The 21,683-nt window shown below is 32.6% G+C and overlaps 3 protein-coding genes across 3 annotated transcripts in view; 1 reads left to right on the top strand and 2 right to left on the bottom strand.

Annotated features, from left to right (window-relative positions):
- Positions 1–673: 673 nt before the first annotated feature.
- LOC107193043 lies at positions 674–1,513 on the bottom strand. The gene is given in 1 exon segment (XM_015582418.1): positions 674–1,513. A coding segment is annotated over 1 exon segment (840 nt).
- Positions 1,514–2,807: 1,294 nt separating this feature from the next.
- Positions 2,808–21,683, top strand: part of LOC107193044 (uncharacterized protein PB18E9.04c-like) — a 31,750-nt gene continuing 12,874 nt past the window's right edge. Inside the window, exon 1 of the mRNA XM_015582419.1 lies at positions 2,808–2,940. Coding sequence (XP_015437905.1) covers positions 2,808–2,940 — 133 coding nt within the window. The remainder of the gene's footprint in view (positions 2,941–21,683) is intronic.
- LOC107193045 lies at positions 3,718–6,858 on the bottom strand. Its single transcript, XM_015582420.1, has 6 exons — positions 6,840–6,858; positions 5,565–5,902; positions 4,857–5,016; positions 4,607–4,733; positions 4,109–4,282; positions 3,718–3,905 (listed from the first exon to the last, which is right to left on the bottom strand). The coding sequence occupies exons 2-6, from the start codon at positions 5,813–5,815 to the stop codon at positions 3,718–3,720; spliced, it is 900 nt and encodes a 299-aa protein (XP_015437906.1). The 5' UTR covers positions 5,816–5,902; positions 6,840–6,858.

Here is a 21,683-nt window from a genome sequence, read left to right as displayed (position 1 = left end):
AATATTCGAAAAAATTGACAATAAATTTAACAAAATACTGTAGTAACTTTGACCACAAATGCATGTATCTGAAAATGCTAAATAATGTACATCTGATTGAATACAAATATATGTTAATTTACATAAAATATGTTTATGATTTTCAGATTGCAAAAATTCAGATTCCAAATTGCTATCATTTATTATGGCTTCCATTATTGTATACATATGAATAAATGAGGTTATCACTTCTTCAGTGGGAACAGGGAGGCCCCATGTTTGTAAGTGATCAAAATATACATTGCCTACAGTTTTACCTTTATCCTCCACAATTAATAATCGACATATGTTGCAATTTAATTTTTTAACAACAGAATGGGACCCATAACCAGATATGTAACTTTTAATGGAATCATCTACAACACAATTGGACAAGCAATTGTATGCAGCTGACGATTGGCTATATAACGAAAAAGCCATAATAATGGTGCAAGAGCTATATCTATTTTTTTTATTTTTTATTTGCCTTATTTGATCTATTACTATTTCAGGTTTTTGGTATAAGTGAATTCAATTGATTCTGCAATAATATATGCTTTATTAAGTTCTTCTCTATATAACGAAAAAGCCATAATAATGGTGCAAGAGCTATATCTATTTTTTTTATTTTTTATTTGCCTTATTTGATCTATTACTATTTCAGGTTTTTGGTATAAGTGAATTCAATTGATTCTGCAATAATATATGCTTTATTAAGTTCTTCTAGAGATTTCTCAAGATGTTTTTCAATAAGACATATATTAGTGGTAGAATGTGGACTCTGTAATACTTTATATCTACTTAATAAATTTTCAAGTTGAGACCACCTAGATAATTTCTTATCAATAGGCAGTACCCACTTTAAATCATTGAATGAAACTTAATTGGTTTCTTGAAAAACTTGTAATTTCATGTTGTCACTAATCACAATCTGTGTATTTAGAATCAAAAAGTCAGAATTATCATTACATACGAGCATAGAAAAATAAATTTTTGAATTTGGTATTTTAGTAGTCTAACAGTTTGAAAGTACAAGCTTTTCTTCATAATTATTTATTAAATCCGAGAAATTACTAAGTAAATCTGAATTAGTAAATTCTTGGACTAAATTTTCATACCTTTCAATGATTTCTTGATCTCGCTCTACAGGATCTTTTCTTGGTGGTAGCACATATTTTACAAAGTAAAAAGGGAAATTGGGGAAAATGGACGGTACTACATTCGCTATAAGTCTTGGATATCTCAACAAAACATTCTCCAATACACCATTGGGTGATAGAATACCTTGGTACCTTTGAATAGCACTTTCTGCAAAATGCAGACTGCAAACGGCGGAATATTTTGTTGGTGTCCAATTTTTACGAGGAATAGCAGCCATCTATTTGTGCCGCAATTCCTCATCGTTGAGGAAGAAAAATATAGATATATAATTACTACCTTTTAAAATACTATCATAATTTCCCTTACAATTGGGAACACAGCAACGCCGTGACATTATTAATAAATATATGAAATTTATAAACAAAAATATATGTAAAACAAAATTTCCAAAAAGGTGATAATTCTATTAAATAAATGTGCTACACACAAACGAAGAATATGTAAAGTTAATATAAATATAAATAAATAAAACTTACTTGGATTATTGCACTAGTTCTCACATTTGGGGGATTATAATAATCTAAACATTTGAAGGATTGGCGGGAAACTGAGAGGCCGGTGGTAGTGGGAGGTTGGGTTAGGTACTGAAGCCGGTTGAGAGGGCGCTCCGCCGTCAACTGGCGGAGCCGGCGCTGGGGAGGTACCGGTTGTGTTCGCAAGAGATCCCGGTGCCTCCCCGCAGAGCGCCGAGCCCGGCCACCGTGAGGTTTTAGTGGGTATTCCCCCTGGGCTTCGCCCTATTGGGGGTGAGTCCCACACTACCCCCGCCCACTCCTCCCACATTGGGGGGCGGGAGGGGGTGTGCGTAAATGCATTTCCTCACGTAAAAAAAAAAAAAAAGGTACTGAAGCCGGACTCCCGCGTTGTTGCCATTTTTACCTTCAGCATAGCTAGTACTAGAGTCATGGATTACTAGAGGCTTACTAGTCATCCGTGACTAGAGTCGGCTGTGACAGAAGTAGTTATAAGTAAAAGTATCGATACCTTGGTGGTATCGATTCAACCCTAATCACGAGTAATTCGATCACGTTCGTTCCCAATCATGGTGATTTTTCATAGTGATTCGTGATTTTTCGTGATCGTTTCTGATTGATAGAGAAACATAACAGTTCTTTACACGCGACATATAATCTGTATATTTTATATTAACGACATCAAAACAAAAATTCGATTATCGTATAAAGTGAAGGAATAATTAGAAACAATGAAGAATAATGAATAAATTAATGATTCAAAATTATAATCTACATGTTACCTACCAAATCATTGCTTTAGAATTTCGTGTTTTTTGTACTGATTTTTAAAAACACAAATAGTAATGTAATTCATCGTAAAATCATGTTGAATACGTTTTTTTGTTTAAAGATCAAGGACTTACGATCGCAGTAAACAAATTCAGTCAAGATAAAAAAATCGCAATCGCGGTCGTTAATGAAGTTAAATCACGACCGTGATCATGATTCGGCGATCACTGTGATAAATCACCGTTAGTGATTTTGCACGCCATCTCTATATAACATACATGTTTTATGGTGAATTAAACATTTTTTTGAGATTCTGGGTTTAGTTATCTTTAATGGCAGTGTTTATATGCGTGTGTGTCGTGTAGTGCCAACGTCACTACAAACATGAGTGGTGCATCACGTAAAGTAAAAAATCCGTTACTGTCAGCAGCCGGTGAGGGTTTTCCTTTTGAAAATTATGTCGAGAATACATTATTGGTGCCTGTTACGCCTGCTACACCTGCGGTTCTCCGCGATGGTGAGTTAATGAACGAAACACCTGGGTGGGGCTTTCGCAGGTTCATGTTCGTATCTTGTCAGCACGTGACGGACTGTGTGAAAGACAATCATCCCGTAATTGATGTACTCAGTCGAAATGCAAAACAATTTGATTGTGTTTGTTTCTTAATTCGTAACCTCAATTCATTTTCATACAGCTATGAGCAATGTTTATATTTAGTTACACATTGTGCATGAACACCGTTTGTGTGGTCGATTACTGATTACAAAATAATCCAGTGCTACATGTTCAGAATATTAATTTGTGTTTTACTTATTAACGTAAATCATGTTTTCAACATCATAATTTTATTTGTCACATTCTAAAATTTGTAAAAGAACTAATATAATTATCTTATATATTCAGAGGTTTGTTATGAACTTGAAATTAGGATGTATCTGACTGTGTTGTAGAGTGGAATATTACAGTAACAAAATAACATCTGCCTACCTACTATCAATTTTGTTTCATTTGTCCTTTTCTATTTCATATTCTACATATGTATATTGTATGGTACATTTCTTTCAGACTTATTATTACTTAGAAATATACAGTGTTAGGCTTTGTTATAGGTACTTATATTTGTTTTGAAAATAGAGCATCTGAAATTAAACTAAATAACAATAATAATAATATAAAATTTATTAATACATTTGTGTTTACAATTATTGGTATATGCAATAGAAATAACATACATGTTAGATTCCATTGTAATGAATATGCATATAACAAAAATTTAATAGCTTAAATATTAAATTAGAAGCTAGTCCTTTCAGATTGTGCAGGTGGTCTAGACCCATACCTTTGTGTATAAGGTAAATCAAGACTTTTTCTTCTCCGAACACAATATATTATCAAAATAATAATTAATATTATTAATAGCAAAAGAAGCAGTGCTCCCACTGTAATAGCTGCTATCTGTGCTTCTGATAAATTGTTCCAAGCTGAAAAATATATAAACACGTATAATCCATTGTTTTTAAGATAGGATAAAATATGATTATATACAAAATTTATTATCAGAAAAGAATAAAAAGTTGAACTTTAGTATGACACAAATTTTAGATAAGTTACATTTCATATTTTTACTAATAAATTAATTAAAAAATTCTATTAATATATATCATGAATATAATGAAAATATTACCTGTAACATCTAATGTAATAGTATTATAATTATTCAGTAAGTCTATGGCTGTAATTTTAGTTGTCGTATCACAGCATGTAGCTGAATAGTAAAATATTATAGGGCTTCTTGTACCACTAATAAACTCTGTGTGTGGATATATTTCATTCGGTGATGAAATTACACGTTTCAAACCTATGCAATAAATTTAAGATAAGTGAAGGTGTAAGGAAATGTTTTAAAGATTCAATTATTACATATACATTGAAGCGCTTCATAATATTTGTTTTATAATTGTTCCCTATACTAATCATAGTTCAGTCAATATATTAAATATGCTCTTTTATCTAAAAATGCAAGTATATAAACTAACCATTCCAGCTTATAATAATATTTTCTTCTAATTTCATTTATATTTTGAATGTAGAAAATGTTCTTAAGTATCTTTTTCAGTATTTTAGTATTTATATCACAATGAAAAAGGTAACTATATGATTAATTAAAAGGTGTATTTAATACCTGACTCATAATCCTGAATTGTAATATCCATGCTCCAGCGAGATTTATAGCATCGATTCTTGTCTAATTTTCCAGCACAGTTGTTATTGAAAGAATATTCGATTTTTGGTTTCACATCATCGGTTAACTGTATGTTACTCAGAATGAATATCAATTTGATTGGTAATATTTACCTCAATAAATATATTATAATATTTCGTTTTCAAATTGTATTTTTTTTATATATACATATATATATATTCATTATTACCTTCGATAGCGAACCTTGTACATACAAGTATGCTGATTTTTCTCTTATTTCAGTCCCCTGAATGAATAATGTAATTGTATTAGCTGTATCAGGTGCAGTATTATCAGGTATAATTATGTCCACTGCTACATTACTCATCTGACCAGGGTATATCCATGCACTGGAAAAAGTATGGGTAATATCAGTGATATGATTTTAACAAATTACTGGGAGAATGATAAAATTGTTACTTATTTATTCAAGCATGAATTGAAATTTTCATCAACCTTATCATTTATTTTTCATTATTCCTTAAGCCTTAAGACATCTAATAAGTGTTTAAGCTGATATTAATAATGATATTCATTATTTATTCAGGGTTTAATGATTAAGACTTTACAGTATTTTTGCAATTTTATGTAAAACTAGTATCATTCTCCTTTGTTGGAAATATTGGAAATTCTTGGTATATTTGAAAATAAAACGATTCTCTTTTACAAAAATGAAAATATGAAATGAAACATTGCATATAAAATTGTATTTTCAAGAAAATAAAATGCAGCGTACGAACCTACTCAGTTTTCGTTTATTGATTAAAATATACAGTAAAAAATATAACAAAGTAGAGTAATATGAATGCAGCTACTCAATTTAGTAGAAATAAAATAAATTCTTATTGTATAATGTAAGTATAAAATTTAGTAGTTTTGATTTATACTAGTAACTTACTAGGTAGGCTGTAGGTTGTATACTCTGAAAGGCGTACTCTTGACTCTGAATCCGTATCTGACAGGCAAAATGCAGTTGTTCATTACATCAAAGACTACCCTGTGTACACTTCCCGGTGCGGCAATCAAATTAGAATTTCTGTTTACATCTATGAGCATTTGCTTCTCTTCAATAGTATTTTCAATGCCGTAATTCATCAATTCCTTGGATAATTCTTGATTGTCCAAAGTTTCTACCATTTTCATGGACATGCTAGCATCGTTCGTTTGTGTTCGGATATCAGCATCGAAATCATCGGTCAATGGAATCGAGGACCTTGCACGAATTTCTTGCTGTCTCTAAATCAAGAGAATACTATACTTCAGGGTGCAGTAGTTAACATATTTATTTAATTATGGGTTGGGTTTTAGATAAGTGCATATTTTACGAATTAACAAACGGTTTTACATCTCCGATTAATATTAACGAAGCCATCACTATTTTTTTTGGGAGTAAAGTAAAAACTGTTTGAGAGTTTCTCCAGGGTTTGTTTGCATTAGTGAATTCTACTTTCAAGTGGATGCATAGTATTAGTTGTTTGTTCACTTACAGCGAAGATTATTGAGATCTGGATGATTATTTTCTTATTTAGAATGAGAAAATAATGCAACATATAGTAGGTAATACATATAAACAAATCCTGTACCGATAAAAGATTTGTTACTGTAATATTTGTCATTTTCAACACGTATAATTTTGACCGCATTTCGTTTCTTCGTTGCGCAGTAACGTATTAAAGAATACATATTAGGTTATTCACAAGTGAAAAGTGTAGAAATAAATTTTTTCACATAAAGTTCCGTTTTCGGGTATCTACATCCAAGTATTCCAATTTGAATGTCCGTTCACCAGGGGTTACGAGACAAACAGGTACTGGTATGTAGTGTATTATTATAGTGTACCTTGCTCACGTTCTGGTCCAATAGTCATCAAGCATAGAGTTTAATTAGTCAGCTTAACAATTAAAAAAAGGGAATCTTTCGTTTGAGTGAATTGATATTTTCGTTTGAGAACTTCCTATAGAAGAAATAAACCATAGCGATATAGGTAATTCTTCCGACGTAATATATTCTGTTCGATATGTTTTGTAAAACCGAATAAGTTACTTGGAGTAACTGTAATGACTTATGTTAATATTTAAATAAATGACTAGCACATTGATAATTTAATTAATTTTTCAATACTCATTTATCGATAATTGTTCAATAATGATCCAGAGGAGTTGTGTTTCCGTACCTCTGCTGAAATTATTCCATCGGAAGACTCACTGGATTTATTCGTAGAAGTGGTCACGTTTTCACTGTCATCTGTAAAAGTAGCGTGCTGAACGTAGTCAATGCGCGTCTTTCCAGCGTTAGAGGATATCGGCGATTTACTGTCATTAGAATTATCCAACGAGGAAACATTGTTAAACTCCTGTATAAAGAAAACAGAGGTTTTAGAGATCGTTCTTGTGTTACCTTCTTGTCACTGACTAATTTAGAATCGCTTCTTACGCCTGAAACTTGTTTTTCCGTTCCTTTTGGCTTTGTATCGAGTGTCTAGAAAGAATCATTGCGTACATTGATTATTAAATTTCCTTGTGACTTTTAAATAATTCACTACGAGGATAAGGAAACTTACACACCTTTACAAAATCATCGATATCCTTAACATCATCAAATTCAGTGACGTCGCTTTTTTTAATACTTGGACCACGTTTCGCACCTGATACTCCGTTAGTGGCACCTGTAACGAAAGCTTCTATGCAACCGTTTGAAAATGTTAACTAACTCTATATACAATGCTTCAGAAGCTTCCAATTGTTTCAAATGAAATAACGAATTTTACATATCTTTATTTGTCATTATGTCCTTATAAATTGCAATTATCAGTAGAGCTTAACGATCGTAAACTAATTTCAAGTACCTATGTTTTGTTTACATGGCAATATGTGTTTTGTACATAAGATGAATAAGTATTACTTAAAATAGGTAAGTTAAAATGGATTTAGATCAAGATAAGAAGTGCATATCTGAACATGGAAATTTTGAATCCAAAAGGGAACCTAATTTATCTAATTAAGAAACAGTACTTTTTGTTTAACAAACAGTACTTTTTAGCAGAGAACTCATATGATAATATACAACAGTTACAACACTTTAGCACAATTTGTTGTATTCTTAAATTTAAAATATCATTATAAGTATACTGAATCCTAAGAACTATATGCTTGTATGTATTATAGTTTGAAGATTTACTAAAATGTACATCATTTTGTGAAAAACTACTTAACTTAAAATTTATTCAACTTATGCATGTGACTTGAGTCGTCGATTAGTTTCGTTACACGTAATAGGGGTAGTAGCCGTTCAAAAAATTTTTTTTATACAGTATACACGAACCAAAAGTAGGTATACAACGCGTTATTTATGTAAACATTATAAACAAGTGTACGGTTTTTATACAGTTGCTTGAAAGGAACTGTATTATTGACTGTGATTATTGTTCGGTTTTATCAACAACATTATTTGATACAGATTTATTATAGAATAGTAACATTCTGACAACCCTATTGCGTTCACAATTGATGGGTTAAATTTACGGTAAGTAAATTGGAAAAATACTTTTCATCTATTGAGTTATATGAATCATACATTGAATTAAACTGTTATTATTAATACTGAATATTTTTTTCTGATAAAATATTCGATTCAGGAATGGATAATAGATTCAATTACTGATAAACAAATTTCGTTAAATGCATATTTGACAATGAACTGAACGCAAAACAGTCTGACGCTTGCAAATTGTTTACACTGCTAGTACGGAGGGATCTTGTTTCTAACAAACAAATAAATGGGTTTACGTATCAGCGCACTGTTGACTAGAATTATCTTGGAGATAACAAGTTTGATCACATCGTGAGGGAAACTATATAATATTCACGAAACAAGACTGATTTAAATATAATATTCATTTTATATTTTTCAAAAACATCATTTTATCGTGAATTCTATAGTAGGTATACGAAGTTAAATATTTGTCATTTAGATAACGTCATTTGTAGGAGATTTTTATAAGTAGAATGATCAATATAAATCATCAATGATACTGAAAGCAGAAGTCAAGAAATGCATTCAGTAGATTCTACAATAACAACGGAAATCTTTTACCAAAGAGACTCATTAAATATGTTTGAGTTATCTCCATCATCTTTGAGATTGTAGTAATGTTAAGATCAGCCATATGGCGACGACGATGAATTATTAATTTATTGTGTGAAACATAAAAGTTTCATAATTCTAGAAGAAAATGTCTCGGTAAGAAAATTTCTATGCTAAAAATTTGTTTAAAAGCTATTTTGAACCGAGAAACATTAACAACTCGTAACTGTTAATGCAACAGCATCGTAAACAAAATTTATAAAATAATCGTTCATTAATCGACTTTGTAGAGTAATCGTTTCGAAATATTGACTTAACTTCACTAAAATGGTTCATTACTGCTATATTTGTCACATTTTTCTTGTATAATTATAATTTATAACACGAATGATGGGGAGTTATGTTTACAGGTTTTAATATAACTGTATCAAAATATAACATATCCAATTTGGTACAGTATGGAACATATTCAATCGAACAACACTAACAAGCTGTACATAATTTCATTAATTATAAATTGAGACTTTCATTGAATTGAAATTTCCGAAAGTGTTCTACAGGGTGTTAATAAAAATGTGGAACATTTTCACAGGTTGGATTCTACATGTCAAACGAAGACCAAAATCGAGGGATTGACGAAATTGCGTTCGAGGCTTCGTTTCCGAGTTATTAATCATTGGAAATACGGGCAAAATACGCGTGAAATATGTCTGGCGTGATTGATTATACTACTCGACAACCAATTTCCAGCTGATACACAGGTTCGATCGATAACCTACATAGTGAGACTAACGAATGAAATAAAATGAAACGAATGTAACAGTTGAAGAACGCGTCTCTTAAGTACAACAACCCGTCGCGTCAGACTCATTTTATGCGTATTTCGCTCGTATTTTCAACAATTATTAATGATTCAGAAACGAAGCCTCAAACGCAATTTCGTGGTTTTTGATTTTTGTCGTAAGTTTCGCATGTAGAATTCACCCTGTGAAAGTGTGCCACATTTTTATTAACATCCTGTAAAATTAAATCAATAACTGCACGGGATTAATATTAATTTAATTCGTAAAATAAATTCATAAAATATAGAACTAAAATGACTATTTATTTTGTATAAATTTAGTATAGTAGAAATTCGTTTATCAGAATAACATAACGGTTGCCGGTGCCAATAGCAGTCGTTTAAAGAAACGTCAACGGCTAACATAACACCGACTTAGCTGACAGGGTTCTGACGCGTCGGGTAAACTTAAGGCAACCCAGTTAAAACACACGTAAAATCGCATGTAAAGTGCATCGTCAAGATATGTATACTGGTAGATAATAATAGAGCTAGTGCGTCGTCTCTCGCACTTACAAAGCTCCTCGCTGTTTCGTACTTCCTCCTAGAATAGTATTTGTATTTATTTTATTTATTTGAACTCCATTTATTGGAACGAAATTTTGGTCGGTCTTTGATTTACTGAACTTCTGCCGAATACCTATTGTCTGAACTACTGCTGAGCGTCACTCCAGCTGTTGCCAAAAGTTTCCGGCTAAACTATAATTTCAACATATCTTTTTAAAAATATATAATACGCATAAACTCTTGATGTACCCATATTGAGAATACATTGCTTCTTCAGATCAGGTGATATTAATAACTTTCTTGCATAAAAATAACTTGTTCTCCTCTTTCTAACAAATACAGGCATGGCAAAAGTTATGACAAAGATATGGTGGAATTACAGTTTGGCAGTCACTGTATATGAACGTCCGTGACAGCTAAAATGTAAGCAGTAGATCAATGCATTAAAAGAAATCACAATCAGGCTTTATTAAATCACAATTAGAAGTGATTCAGTAAGCGTTACGATAGTATCGTCGTCGCAAATCTATTTCTAAAATCATAAAGATGTCAGATATTACTATAAGCAGAAGAACGAGTAAACGTATGATTGGATCCGCTTATTCGAATGTGAGTTCCGGTCATTTGAACGAAAAATCATAGATAGGTAATGACGAAAATCAGCGAACTCCTACTATTATATGATCGATCTAGTTGTATGAACTGTTTTGTTCTTCGACGGGTTCGGAGAATTCGAGTTCCACTGTATTCTAATCTGATGCAAAAAGAAATTCGCGAATCTTGTTTCTTCCTAAATACCCGTGTGCGTCAGACAAACGCGTGCGAGCTGTTGAGCAAAGGGCACAACTCGCTGCGTGTTGCACAACCGCCGCGGCGCGCATCTCTCGGCCAGAAAGCAAAACACTCCTCCGCTGGCCAGTTGTCAGATGGACGACGGCGATTCGAGGGTGTCCCTCACACGACCACGGCGCGAGAACACGAGTGGTGTTCGCTGTCGGACCGCGAAGCGATTGTTAATTCACACCCTTGTGCCAGGACTCTGCGAATAATCAACCGTGACGAAAATTTCCGCGTGTCGATCGTTCGAGACCTCGACAGTTACCTGTTTTAAGTACCTATCCTAATTTGTATCAGTGGATGCTGGTTTGATTACGTAGCTTAACGTGTTTCGAACACTGGTAAGTTAAGTCAGTACGATTCTGATTAGGCATGCACGGTTTAAAGTTTATTATCAACTCGTGCTGAATTGTGCAACTGTTGTGATTTTCTTCGACGAAGAATAATTTTACTTCTACGACGCTTGTTGAGGGTTATTGGTAAGGATAATGACGTTCCGGATAGTGATGTTTATTCCGTTGAAAGGGTTTCTCGTTCGTGAATAATCTCAAATGTGCTGCTATTCAATTATAGTTGGTACTGAATGGAGTGTCAATGTATCTCGGGGACTCCATTCTGATGATTTGTAGATGTTATCTGTTATTGTTGGTCATGTTGTTGTGATTTTTATATTGGTTCAATGAAGACCATTGTTATAATGTGTTTCGAAATAGTCCATCCCGTATATTTTGCACATAGAAGTATACATATACTGTTTTTAGAAGAAGGAGTCAATATTCGACGAGAAATTTACAATTACAGCATCTGTTATCGTTGTATGTAATGCTTGTAAGACACTGAATATATTTTATCGTTCAATTTCACTCACTATAATTTCTTGGAGTACTTTGTTTTTTTTTCCTGTTACTTTGGTATAGATCGAAATCAGTCGTGTAACGTTATTTGTTACATGAATATATAATTATAATATAACGGTTATGTACTTGTGTTTTGTATTGCATACGTTTATTATGTTCTTTTATGTGTGTTGATATCTCACAAAATGTCGAAAATAATGTAAAAATAAAATAATTTCGAATTTATTTTTGGATAATACTTTTAAACAAACTAATTTTGGATAAGACTGTTTCTTTGTGTAGATGATCTTATTTATGTGTTTATTTTTTAATTGTCAGGTTTATTTGTTTAAATTGTCGATATGTTAAATAAAGTTGATTTACTAAAATCGTTATGTTTAAATATTTTTTATAAACATTTCCTTTGTTACTGGAGATTGTTTAAAGTTAGTGTTCGTACATTATCCAAAAATGTTAGGCTTTATTTGAAATAATTACGAAAAGATTCATTTGTAATAATTCATTATGTTCATTCATAACAATATACAGATGGTAAAAGTCATGCCGTTGAATACAGATTCGTATAAAACGCAGGGAAAGCACCTGTTCTGTTTTGTGTGGAAGTGAAAAGTAAATATTAACGAGTGTTTCTTTTTTTAACGAGTTATTTTTCACTTTCCATTATTTCGAAAGGACAAAACACAAAATGAGAACTTTCACCGGTGATTATTTACTGCTTTGTAAAAATATATTAAAGGTTGCTTGTAACATAGTACATGTATAATGCGATATAATACTAGGCTTGTTCCATTTCTGTTTATGCTATTACCCATTCACGTGATACAAAATTAACATGAAATACTATGTACTGTTTACACTATGAGTTACAAATAGTCATCGTTTTTAATTTTCACAAGATTTCTTTCCTTTTTGCTATTCTGCATATTATGTACTGCATGAAATATTAGAGAAGCTTAAATGACTGTATACATATAGAGTACTTTAAAATATTTTGCTTCCCAACTATATTAGTTATCTATCTCTTTGTTACTAAGTTAGTATCTACTTGTTCAGAACAAACTATACGCAATTTAATTATTACCGTACTGTACTGCGAAATGAATTATCGACTAAATCTAAATAAAACAAAATGTACACAGAATTTTAGTGTGTAACTCATAAACTGACTTCTCCACTGATTCTGTAAATTTTCATATCCGAAACGATGAAAAATAAAGTTACAATAATACAATCTGTAGAATATTTCATTCTAATGTGCTTTTTCAAATCGCGATTAACACTTCAGCCAAAACCTTAATAAGTTCAATAAATTTATGAGAAAGTAGAGCAACTAAATATTTTCTTAATTCTATTCTATATTTATTAAAGTATTTCCCAGTGTAAAGTGCGATTTTCTAATAAATTAAGGGATTGTAATATTTTCGTTAATTTATGTGATATGTATCTCTATATAAATATTACCATAATGTATATTTGTAGTTCTAAGTTTGTGTACGGATTATAATATTTATGACATAATATTACACACAATTGAACTAAAACCATAAAAATCATAATTAAAAGCAAAAAAGAATTGTAAAAATCACACAAGATACAATCTCGGATACGTTGACTACAAAGCAGGCGCATTTTGTATCATACTTGCCTGTTACACGATTTTTTATAAAATCTGTAATCTTACAAAGCGTTATATGCAGAAATTGTCAGTTGCATATGTATTTGGCTGATATACTCAGGGCCGTTTCTAGCGAGGGTGCAGGAGGTGCCCCCGCACCTGGGCGGCGAAACTCAGGGGCAGCCGCAGATTGTTTATTATATGTAAAACTTGAACTAGTAAGAATAATAATCAAAAGTTTTCTGATGTTTATGAAAATTCTAGACCAGCCGAATTTAATCAAATTAATTGTCTATGTAATCTTTGTCACAGTACTCGTATACAAGTAGAACTATCTTTATAGACACCCCAAAACAGCATATGGCATTTAATCATATTTAATGGATTACATAAATTCGTGTAGGTAATTAATGGTCGCTATTTATCAACCATAACATTATTATTACAAACATTGTCCGTTAGTTTCGTACTTATATGGGGAAGAAAATATTCATTTTAAATAAAACCATTCATTTTTTAAGGATCTTTGTTTCAATTTAATTAATGAGGGCGGCGATATTGTTTTTGCATCCGGGCGGCCAACAACTCAGGAACGGCCCTGGATATACTCTAAAGAATGTCGTCATTAGACTGCAGATTGCATGCATACGAAACTCAGTACTGTAAGATATATAACAAACCTTAATGACATGATTGCTTTACTTGGAACCTTACAGAACCTTTAATAATGAGAACAAATGCTTGTTAGATTCCAATTTCCGTAAACTAGTGCACAAAAATCCTTAGTAGATTAAATTCAGAGTCACCGCGTCAGTTTCGGATTAAGGGTAGCCAATCCTCGTTTAAAAAAATTCTTGCTCACCATTTAGTCGATGTTCCGGAACAAATAGTTGGTCTTCTATCATATCGTTTTCTTCCTGGACAAACGTTTCAATAGTGATATGGTAATTCGAACCGTCCACCCCCGTGAGCTTTATCCACCATTCGCCAGATGGCGCGTTGCTTGTGTCGATTCTCATCCCAGCCGCGTCACTCTTGCGCATCCATGTCATCACTGTTCCAGGCCAGGGCACTGTTGCGTCTGTTAACAAAAATACGCGAAATCGTTCGTGTCTAACTAGCTTCAGAAGCTGCATTATCGTTGTTATACATTAAAATTCATCCTTGTTGAAAATTGGTTTTATAGCAAGGGGGAAATGTATATAGATGGTTGCATTGACAAATCAGACGTGCGAAGACTGTTGACAGTGAAAGGATCAAGTTTCTTCGCGAAAAGTGTTTCATTCATATTTCTATAAGATTGAGGTAATTGTTTGTTGCGATGCAACGAGTACGGATCAAATTTCCCGATACGACTGTGCGGTCGATACAATGAACTGTACGTGAAGGCTGCACGGCATTGTTCCGCCGTGAACAGTGAACTGGTAGTGTGAGAAAATAAAGAGAAACTATCGTTAGCTAATTTTAGTTTTGCAACATCTATTTTTATGTGATTTGATCGTTCTATTTGCACTGCTTTTCTTTCTGTAGACAATTGTGATATTTCTTTCACGTTATAAGCACCGATTTATATGCAAAGCGATATTATTTATGTAGGTAGATATGTGGTATTATGTTCGTTCTTTTTTTCGTAGGTTGTATGCTAGATTTTAGAATTGTCGATTAGGTCATGCTACTTTTTTTGTCTGTAGATGATTTCATAAGATGAAATTATTTATATCTTGTTTGCTTTATTGTGTAATCTGTTTAGTAGACTCAATTGAAACATAAAAAGTGAAGGTTGTTAAATCATTACTACGTAAATGATAATTACTATAATATGTAAGATGTATATATGACGTAAATTACCGTTATGTATTTGATCTATGATGCATAGAACCGTGGAAAACCGTTCCATGTTTATGTTCTGCAGTCTATCTGCATTAAACAACTACAATATATGCGTACATGCCTATTTTTTATATAAGTTTTTTAAAAATTATCTATAAAGATTACCATAAATGTCGTCTTAACGTTTGATTTCAGTCTTAAATATTATGCTTCTGATCTCGGCATTAAAAGTTCATGAGATATTAACACTTATAATTCGGTTTCACGAATTTTCTGAAAATTTTACGATTGAAGAATAATGCAATTATAAAAACATTATATTTAGTGTAACATTATATTTAATTTATACTCTTATTTTACATTACTCGTTCACTATTTTTACAAATCCGATGGTGTCATAAGTTGTTAGTCCTTTCTATTTCTTAGTTACTATTTCCGTTGAAAAACTATATTTTATTAGGTTAAGTCACAAATCTCTTCCGTTCCAATTTTACAATTTCTTTCTTACGTAAATAATTTACATTTCATATTAGTCTAAAAAGACTTTTGCACCATTATTAATGAACGCGTTTCATGTATTCATCGGTTGATCGGATATAAGTAACATGGATTTCACCGAAAAAAATTTATTTTCTTCACCCGTGAAGGATGTTACTTATGACTTGACTCAACATAATATGTACCTCAAAAATATGGATCGATAAGAATAATTTTCCCGAGATATAGAAACATTTGAAGCATATTATTCCTTTTGATCCACGTGTTACGTCAACGATGATTCTTCATTCGAAGTACGTTTAACCGTGCCCGTTGACGTAACATGATATCGCTACACTACCATCCACGCGAAATAAATGTACACCTGCCGGACAATGAACACGGACGTGAAAATATACCGTGCTATTAATTCATGTGCCAACGTGCGTTCCAAGAGTTGAAAATTATTTTTAGTTTACGCTACATAACGAAATTGCTCGTGTAGTATTTAGAGAGCGTGTCTTGAGGTGTAGCCTTCGCTGCTGCACTTATAAATCGATCTCTTTGTTTGAACAGAAAGTTTTCGCGTTTTTTTTATGTTAACAGCTATTAAATATTTCAATAATACATATATGATTAGAACACATTATACTTCGCCGTCTGTACTCTATTAATGATGCGATCAATTACGACAATTGTCACCTTAAATTGTCTGCATCCATTGCTTTTGGAATGTTTGAAACCATATTAAATACATTCAAACCTACTGACACTAGTAGGTTTCTTACTGTTCGTGTGACAGCAGATCAGTGTTCATTTTCAAAATTCATAAAGCAATGTCTGACGAATGCGCCATTTTATTACTTGGCGTGTTTGGATGATAAAATACTGGATTAGATGATGGAAATGAAAGAATAATTATTCTTGAGTAATGTAATTATATGTTATAGTGACGTCCCGCAGAAAATGCAAAAATTTTCCGTTCAACACTGTAGAATCTGTCGATTGGCTGGTTAACTAATTTATTGCCGGTCTACCAGTGTCCTTGAGCATCTGACTGTGAAAACTCGGGTAAAGCGAGGAAAGACTTACTCATAGGAATTCGGAGAACTGCGCTCGAAACGTTTCCGTCGACGTTTATGACGATTCGATGGATTCTGTTATCGACCAGGAATCTCGTTTTCGTATGGTCGGTTAAATTATACCTTTCTGCTACGTTTACCTGGAAAAAGAGCGATTGAGATCTTCTGTAGTTTGCGCTGTAAACATTACGACATAATGAAAAAAGGTGGATAACACTCACAGGCATCTGGAAAATAGGCTTACTGAGCCAGTCGCGACTGTCTTCGTTTCTTTCGGTATTTTGTGCGTTCATGCGGAATTCCGTTTTTACATAACTTGTACGAATTCCTACTTCGACAGTGTTACAATTCAGGTCAAGGTAAATCTAAAAATATAAACAAATTAACGAATGTTTCAACGTGGTGGCGGAACGTACATACAATTATGGAGTATATTAGGTACCTGGCATTTTCTGGGAATGTTATTTATGTTCCCTTCGTCCGGCCATTTTATTTCTGGCATGGTTAATTGCAAGTGCCCTTTTAGGACGGAATTGTCTAAAATATTTGGAATTTATATTTAACGTAACGACAGTTAGTAAGGCCAAAGTTTATAAAACACTAAACATCGTGTTATTTACGTTATGTTGGACCAACGTAAATGAACATCAACACAAAAAGTTACAAAGCAAAATTATTACTACAGAATTTTTCTGTTTCTTTTAGAAGTAGATTGTGGATGTGTATATTGACATGTAAAGGCAAGAATGACGTAGAAAGTTATTTCCTTCATTAATGGATTGATTAGAGCAGGCCTGTCCAACTTCTGGCCCGCGGGTCATTTCGCCAGACGACGCAGTCCCCACCATCACTCAGTCCATACCCCACTACTCGCTTGCGCTGCGATGCGATCGTTGGGCAAGAGGTACGTGCGGGTAGGAATTTCTGGAGCGTCAGAAGTGGGGACAGTCAGAGCATGTACACACGCTTTCTTTTCTCTACATCGTCGTCGGGCTTCTTGTGGATATGGAGGGGGCTCATTCCCCTCGGCTGAAAGAGCAAGCCGGTAGGGGCGATTATCGATTTTGGCCCGCGGGCCAGAAGTTGGACAGGCCTGGATTAGAGTAAAAGTAAAACAAAAACCGTGTTTCATTTAATTAGAGTGTGTATTCTATTTTGTCCTGCTTATTCATGTACATATAATGTAAACGCAGAACGTCCAGTCTGTTTATCGCTCTTTTGTTCCTTATTTTCATGAGATTTATAATGTATAAAATTGTTCTGTTTAATACGTAGAAATACTTTTTCTGAATATCGTATAATTATTCTCCCTTGTAAAAGGAAAAGTGTTATTGGGTATAGTTATAAATAAACATAACGGGTTTGTTTTCGAAAAATTGGTATTAATCGGTAATATTTGGTATTCATTATTTCTACAAATTAACAGTAACTGCAAAATTGTATCGTTCTCGTACAAAATATTCTACTGAATGCAAATCGTATGTACATGTTTAAGCTTATCGATAGTTGATAGTCTATATACAAATCAATAATATAAGCATATAGATATAACGTAACTGAGGTTTGCGTAAGTAGACATACAAATATTTCCGTATTAGTAAATAATTTTTTGAAGGAGATCATCGTGTTATCTTCAAATTGTAATTAGTTACGACAGTTTTAGATAACTTACCGGATGTATCAGTACCATTACTTAGCCAGAAGACGTTAATATATTGTAAATTATTCTCGTTCTGATTCGTTCCGTTTCCAATGCAATACCTTTATAATCAAACAAAATATTCTGTATTCAAAAACAGTTTTATGCTACGAAGTAATGGTGCTTTATATGTTATTGTAAGAATGTTTAAAATACTAACATGTCGAACAATAAACTTTTCTTACAACAGAATACGAAATTATTCTGTAATAATATGCACATCGAACACAATAGAATCTCCAAATTTATGGAACTTTTTAATAACATAATCGTTTTTGACATAATTTGTATTGTTTGTTGTTAATGAATGATTGCTACACACACTTTTACCTTATATATTGTATGCTTACAATTAAAATAGTTACTGCACTAAAATATTCTTTTTTTTGTTACTACACTAACAATTAGATAGATAGGAATGTGCAGTTTTTTTAATCAATAAATTATACTTTATATATAGAGCGATTATTCTATGTTTCATATTTTCCTACTGCTTTTCTTTTAAATATACATATATTATATTCCTTAGTTATATGAAATACGACTTAATTTTTTCTTTAAATATTATTATTATTGAGAAATTAAAAGGAGAAAATAATACTGGAATTTGCTTCATTAATTATTGTCATTATACAAAATATCGAGAAAACTGTTATACGATAATCGAATCCTTTTAAATGAACTCTGTAAAATTAGAATCAGATATTGTGAACTTTGAAGATAATAGACATACTCTCCACACCTTTACATGGTTTATTCATTAGATTTGAGATGTAAAGCGAAACACAGCACTTCCGTCTACTGAGGTAATAGTATATTCAAGTTCATTCCGTGGGTTACACACACACGTGTCTCCTATAATCATTCAATAGTAGATCTTTCATAATATTTCTGACTTTTTTTTCAAATACTACTCATACAATACTTGTTCCTTGTTAAGTCATCTAATTGAATACTTATATTTAATTGTAATTATTGTATGCTACACAGGCCGCACACGCTTCATACTAATAATTAACTAACTTAACATTATTTTACTCTAGTTCACTTAGCATAAAAGTGTTATTGTTTTTAATGTATTTCTTAAGTCTGCCGATACTTAAATTTGAGGCTGAAGTAATGATGAATTTTCCATAAATTATTAGGTTGGCGTATAATAAATGTCGTTTCAAAATTGCAGAGTTTGAACAATTATGATATATTTTGAAACAAATGTTTTTAATCGAATTAAGTTCCGTTTGAATCGACGCACTCTTGCCGACGAGTTACAAGCTTCTTGACTCCAAGTTTAACGATTTTAATTGGAAAACGACATTTATTATGCAACAACTTAATATTTCTTTCAATACTGTCGTTTGTTAATATTACTTCAATTGTGTTGAAAGTTTTAATTCTCTTCGCTGAAAGTAAGTCAGTTTATAAAAGACAGATCAACGTCAGCAAACAAATTTTGATCTATGCTTCCTTATCTGAATTATGAAAATTGGTCTACTATGTCAAACTGTTTGCATATTTATGTGAACATTCATAGTTTAGCTAGTACGATACTTATTTATTGTCAACGGATTAAATTTAGACTCAGACCTATTCCTAAGCCTTTTTCTTAACCTTCTGGTATCTCACTCGAATTTATTTATTTTTTATTCAATGTAATTTAAATATTACTGTGGGTCACTTAATTTTTTATTTAATTTATTTTGAAAACTACAACGAATTTATTTAATTAAAACATTTTTTTTACTCGTTTTGTATTACATTTCAATCACTTGGTTCAGTACTTAATATTAAAGATTAATTTCTTATTATCGCACCGAAGCCTGTCTATATGTGTACAAACAACATAATCGTCAACGCAATATAAACATAAATGAAGAATTTCGGTACTTATTGGGAACATGGTCCTCAGCGCCAATTTCAATGATCCTGAAATATCCAAAGCCACCATTCTGAACAACTTTTCCCTATACATATAATGGGCGGTCTCTCTTAGTTTCCAAGATATTCGCGAAAAACAGCTTCTACTACATTGAATTTCATCTAGATATAGTATACGTGTATGTTTATGGCAATTTGTGCATCAGCATGAGGCGACCGCTTACCTACTGTTTCTATAAACACATCACAACAGCCAGCAAACAACGGGGCGAATTTAAAAATCACATATAACCGATTTCAGTGTTTTGAATACTCAAATGAGTATAATGCTTTGAACAGTATTTTATTTTTTTTACTAGCTCTAACCTACTTAAATCAATCGTAAATCTCTCCCCGGTTAATTGAAAAATCCACTAATTTATTGTAGTTGGTGAAAATATCAAAAAATTCGTACATCTTCATTTTACCTTAATTTAATAAAACGAATATGCATATACTTGAAGCACTAGTTAAATGTATAGACTTACCAAGTAGTAGACAAGAATAAGTCGACTCACACGTTCTACATATGTCGGTATCTGTTGCTTTCTCAACCCCTGCGACGTATTTATAAAAATAAAAGATTAACGTCAGTTGCATGCTGACACACGCTGTCACGGATGTATACGTATAGACAAAATTTAATGTAGTACTAGAGCAGTTTTTCGCGGATATTTCGGAACCTAAGAGTGACTTTATATTATATCTATAGGAAAATGTTGCTCAGAATGATGGCCTTGACAACATATTTCATGGTCACTGAAATTGGCGCTGAGGACTCGGTAATTACCAATGTTCTCGGTAATTACCAAATTTTGTTCGAAATACCTTACCTAGTACACTTATCCGCAGAGAAAAGTATAGTTCCCTCCGTAGTATCCTTTGTCATTTCAATAAACCATGGGATGTTTGGATACCGTCCAGGAACGATCCACTCAGGTTCAGTTCTCTGTAACACCGAACTCGATCCTTGCATTTCTTCGTCTATCGGCGAATGTTCTATCAGAAACTTCCATTCTTCACTCAGATCTTCATTAACGAATGTAACAGGATGCACTGCGGTCGTAACGAAAATATTGGCGCATGTAACAAACACTAGGCAACAAAACACTGAAAACCACGGACACATTCGCGTCGTCATGATGCGTGCGTCTGGTAGGAACGATCTTCATACAAGATTAGTCGCTAGGATTCGTCTGTTACTTATAAGGTACCGAGGAGGGCATCGTGGTTTACAAAAGGGTAAGGTGCCCGACGCGGTTACGTAGACGATAA

Source organism: Dufourea novaeangliae, unplaced genomic scaffold (assembly GCF_001272555.1).
Source record: "Dufourea novaeangliae isolate 0120121106 unplaced genomic scaffold, ASM127255v1 scaffold557, whole genome shotgun sequence".
Classification (NCBI taxonomy): Eukaryota; Metazoa; Arthropoda; class Insecta; order Hymenoptera; family Halictidae; genus Dufourea; species Dufourea novaeangliae.
Note: the sequence above shows the minus strand (reverse complement) of the source record. Positions and strands in the feature narration are given on the sequence as shown.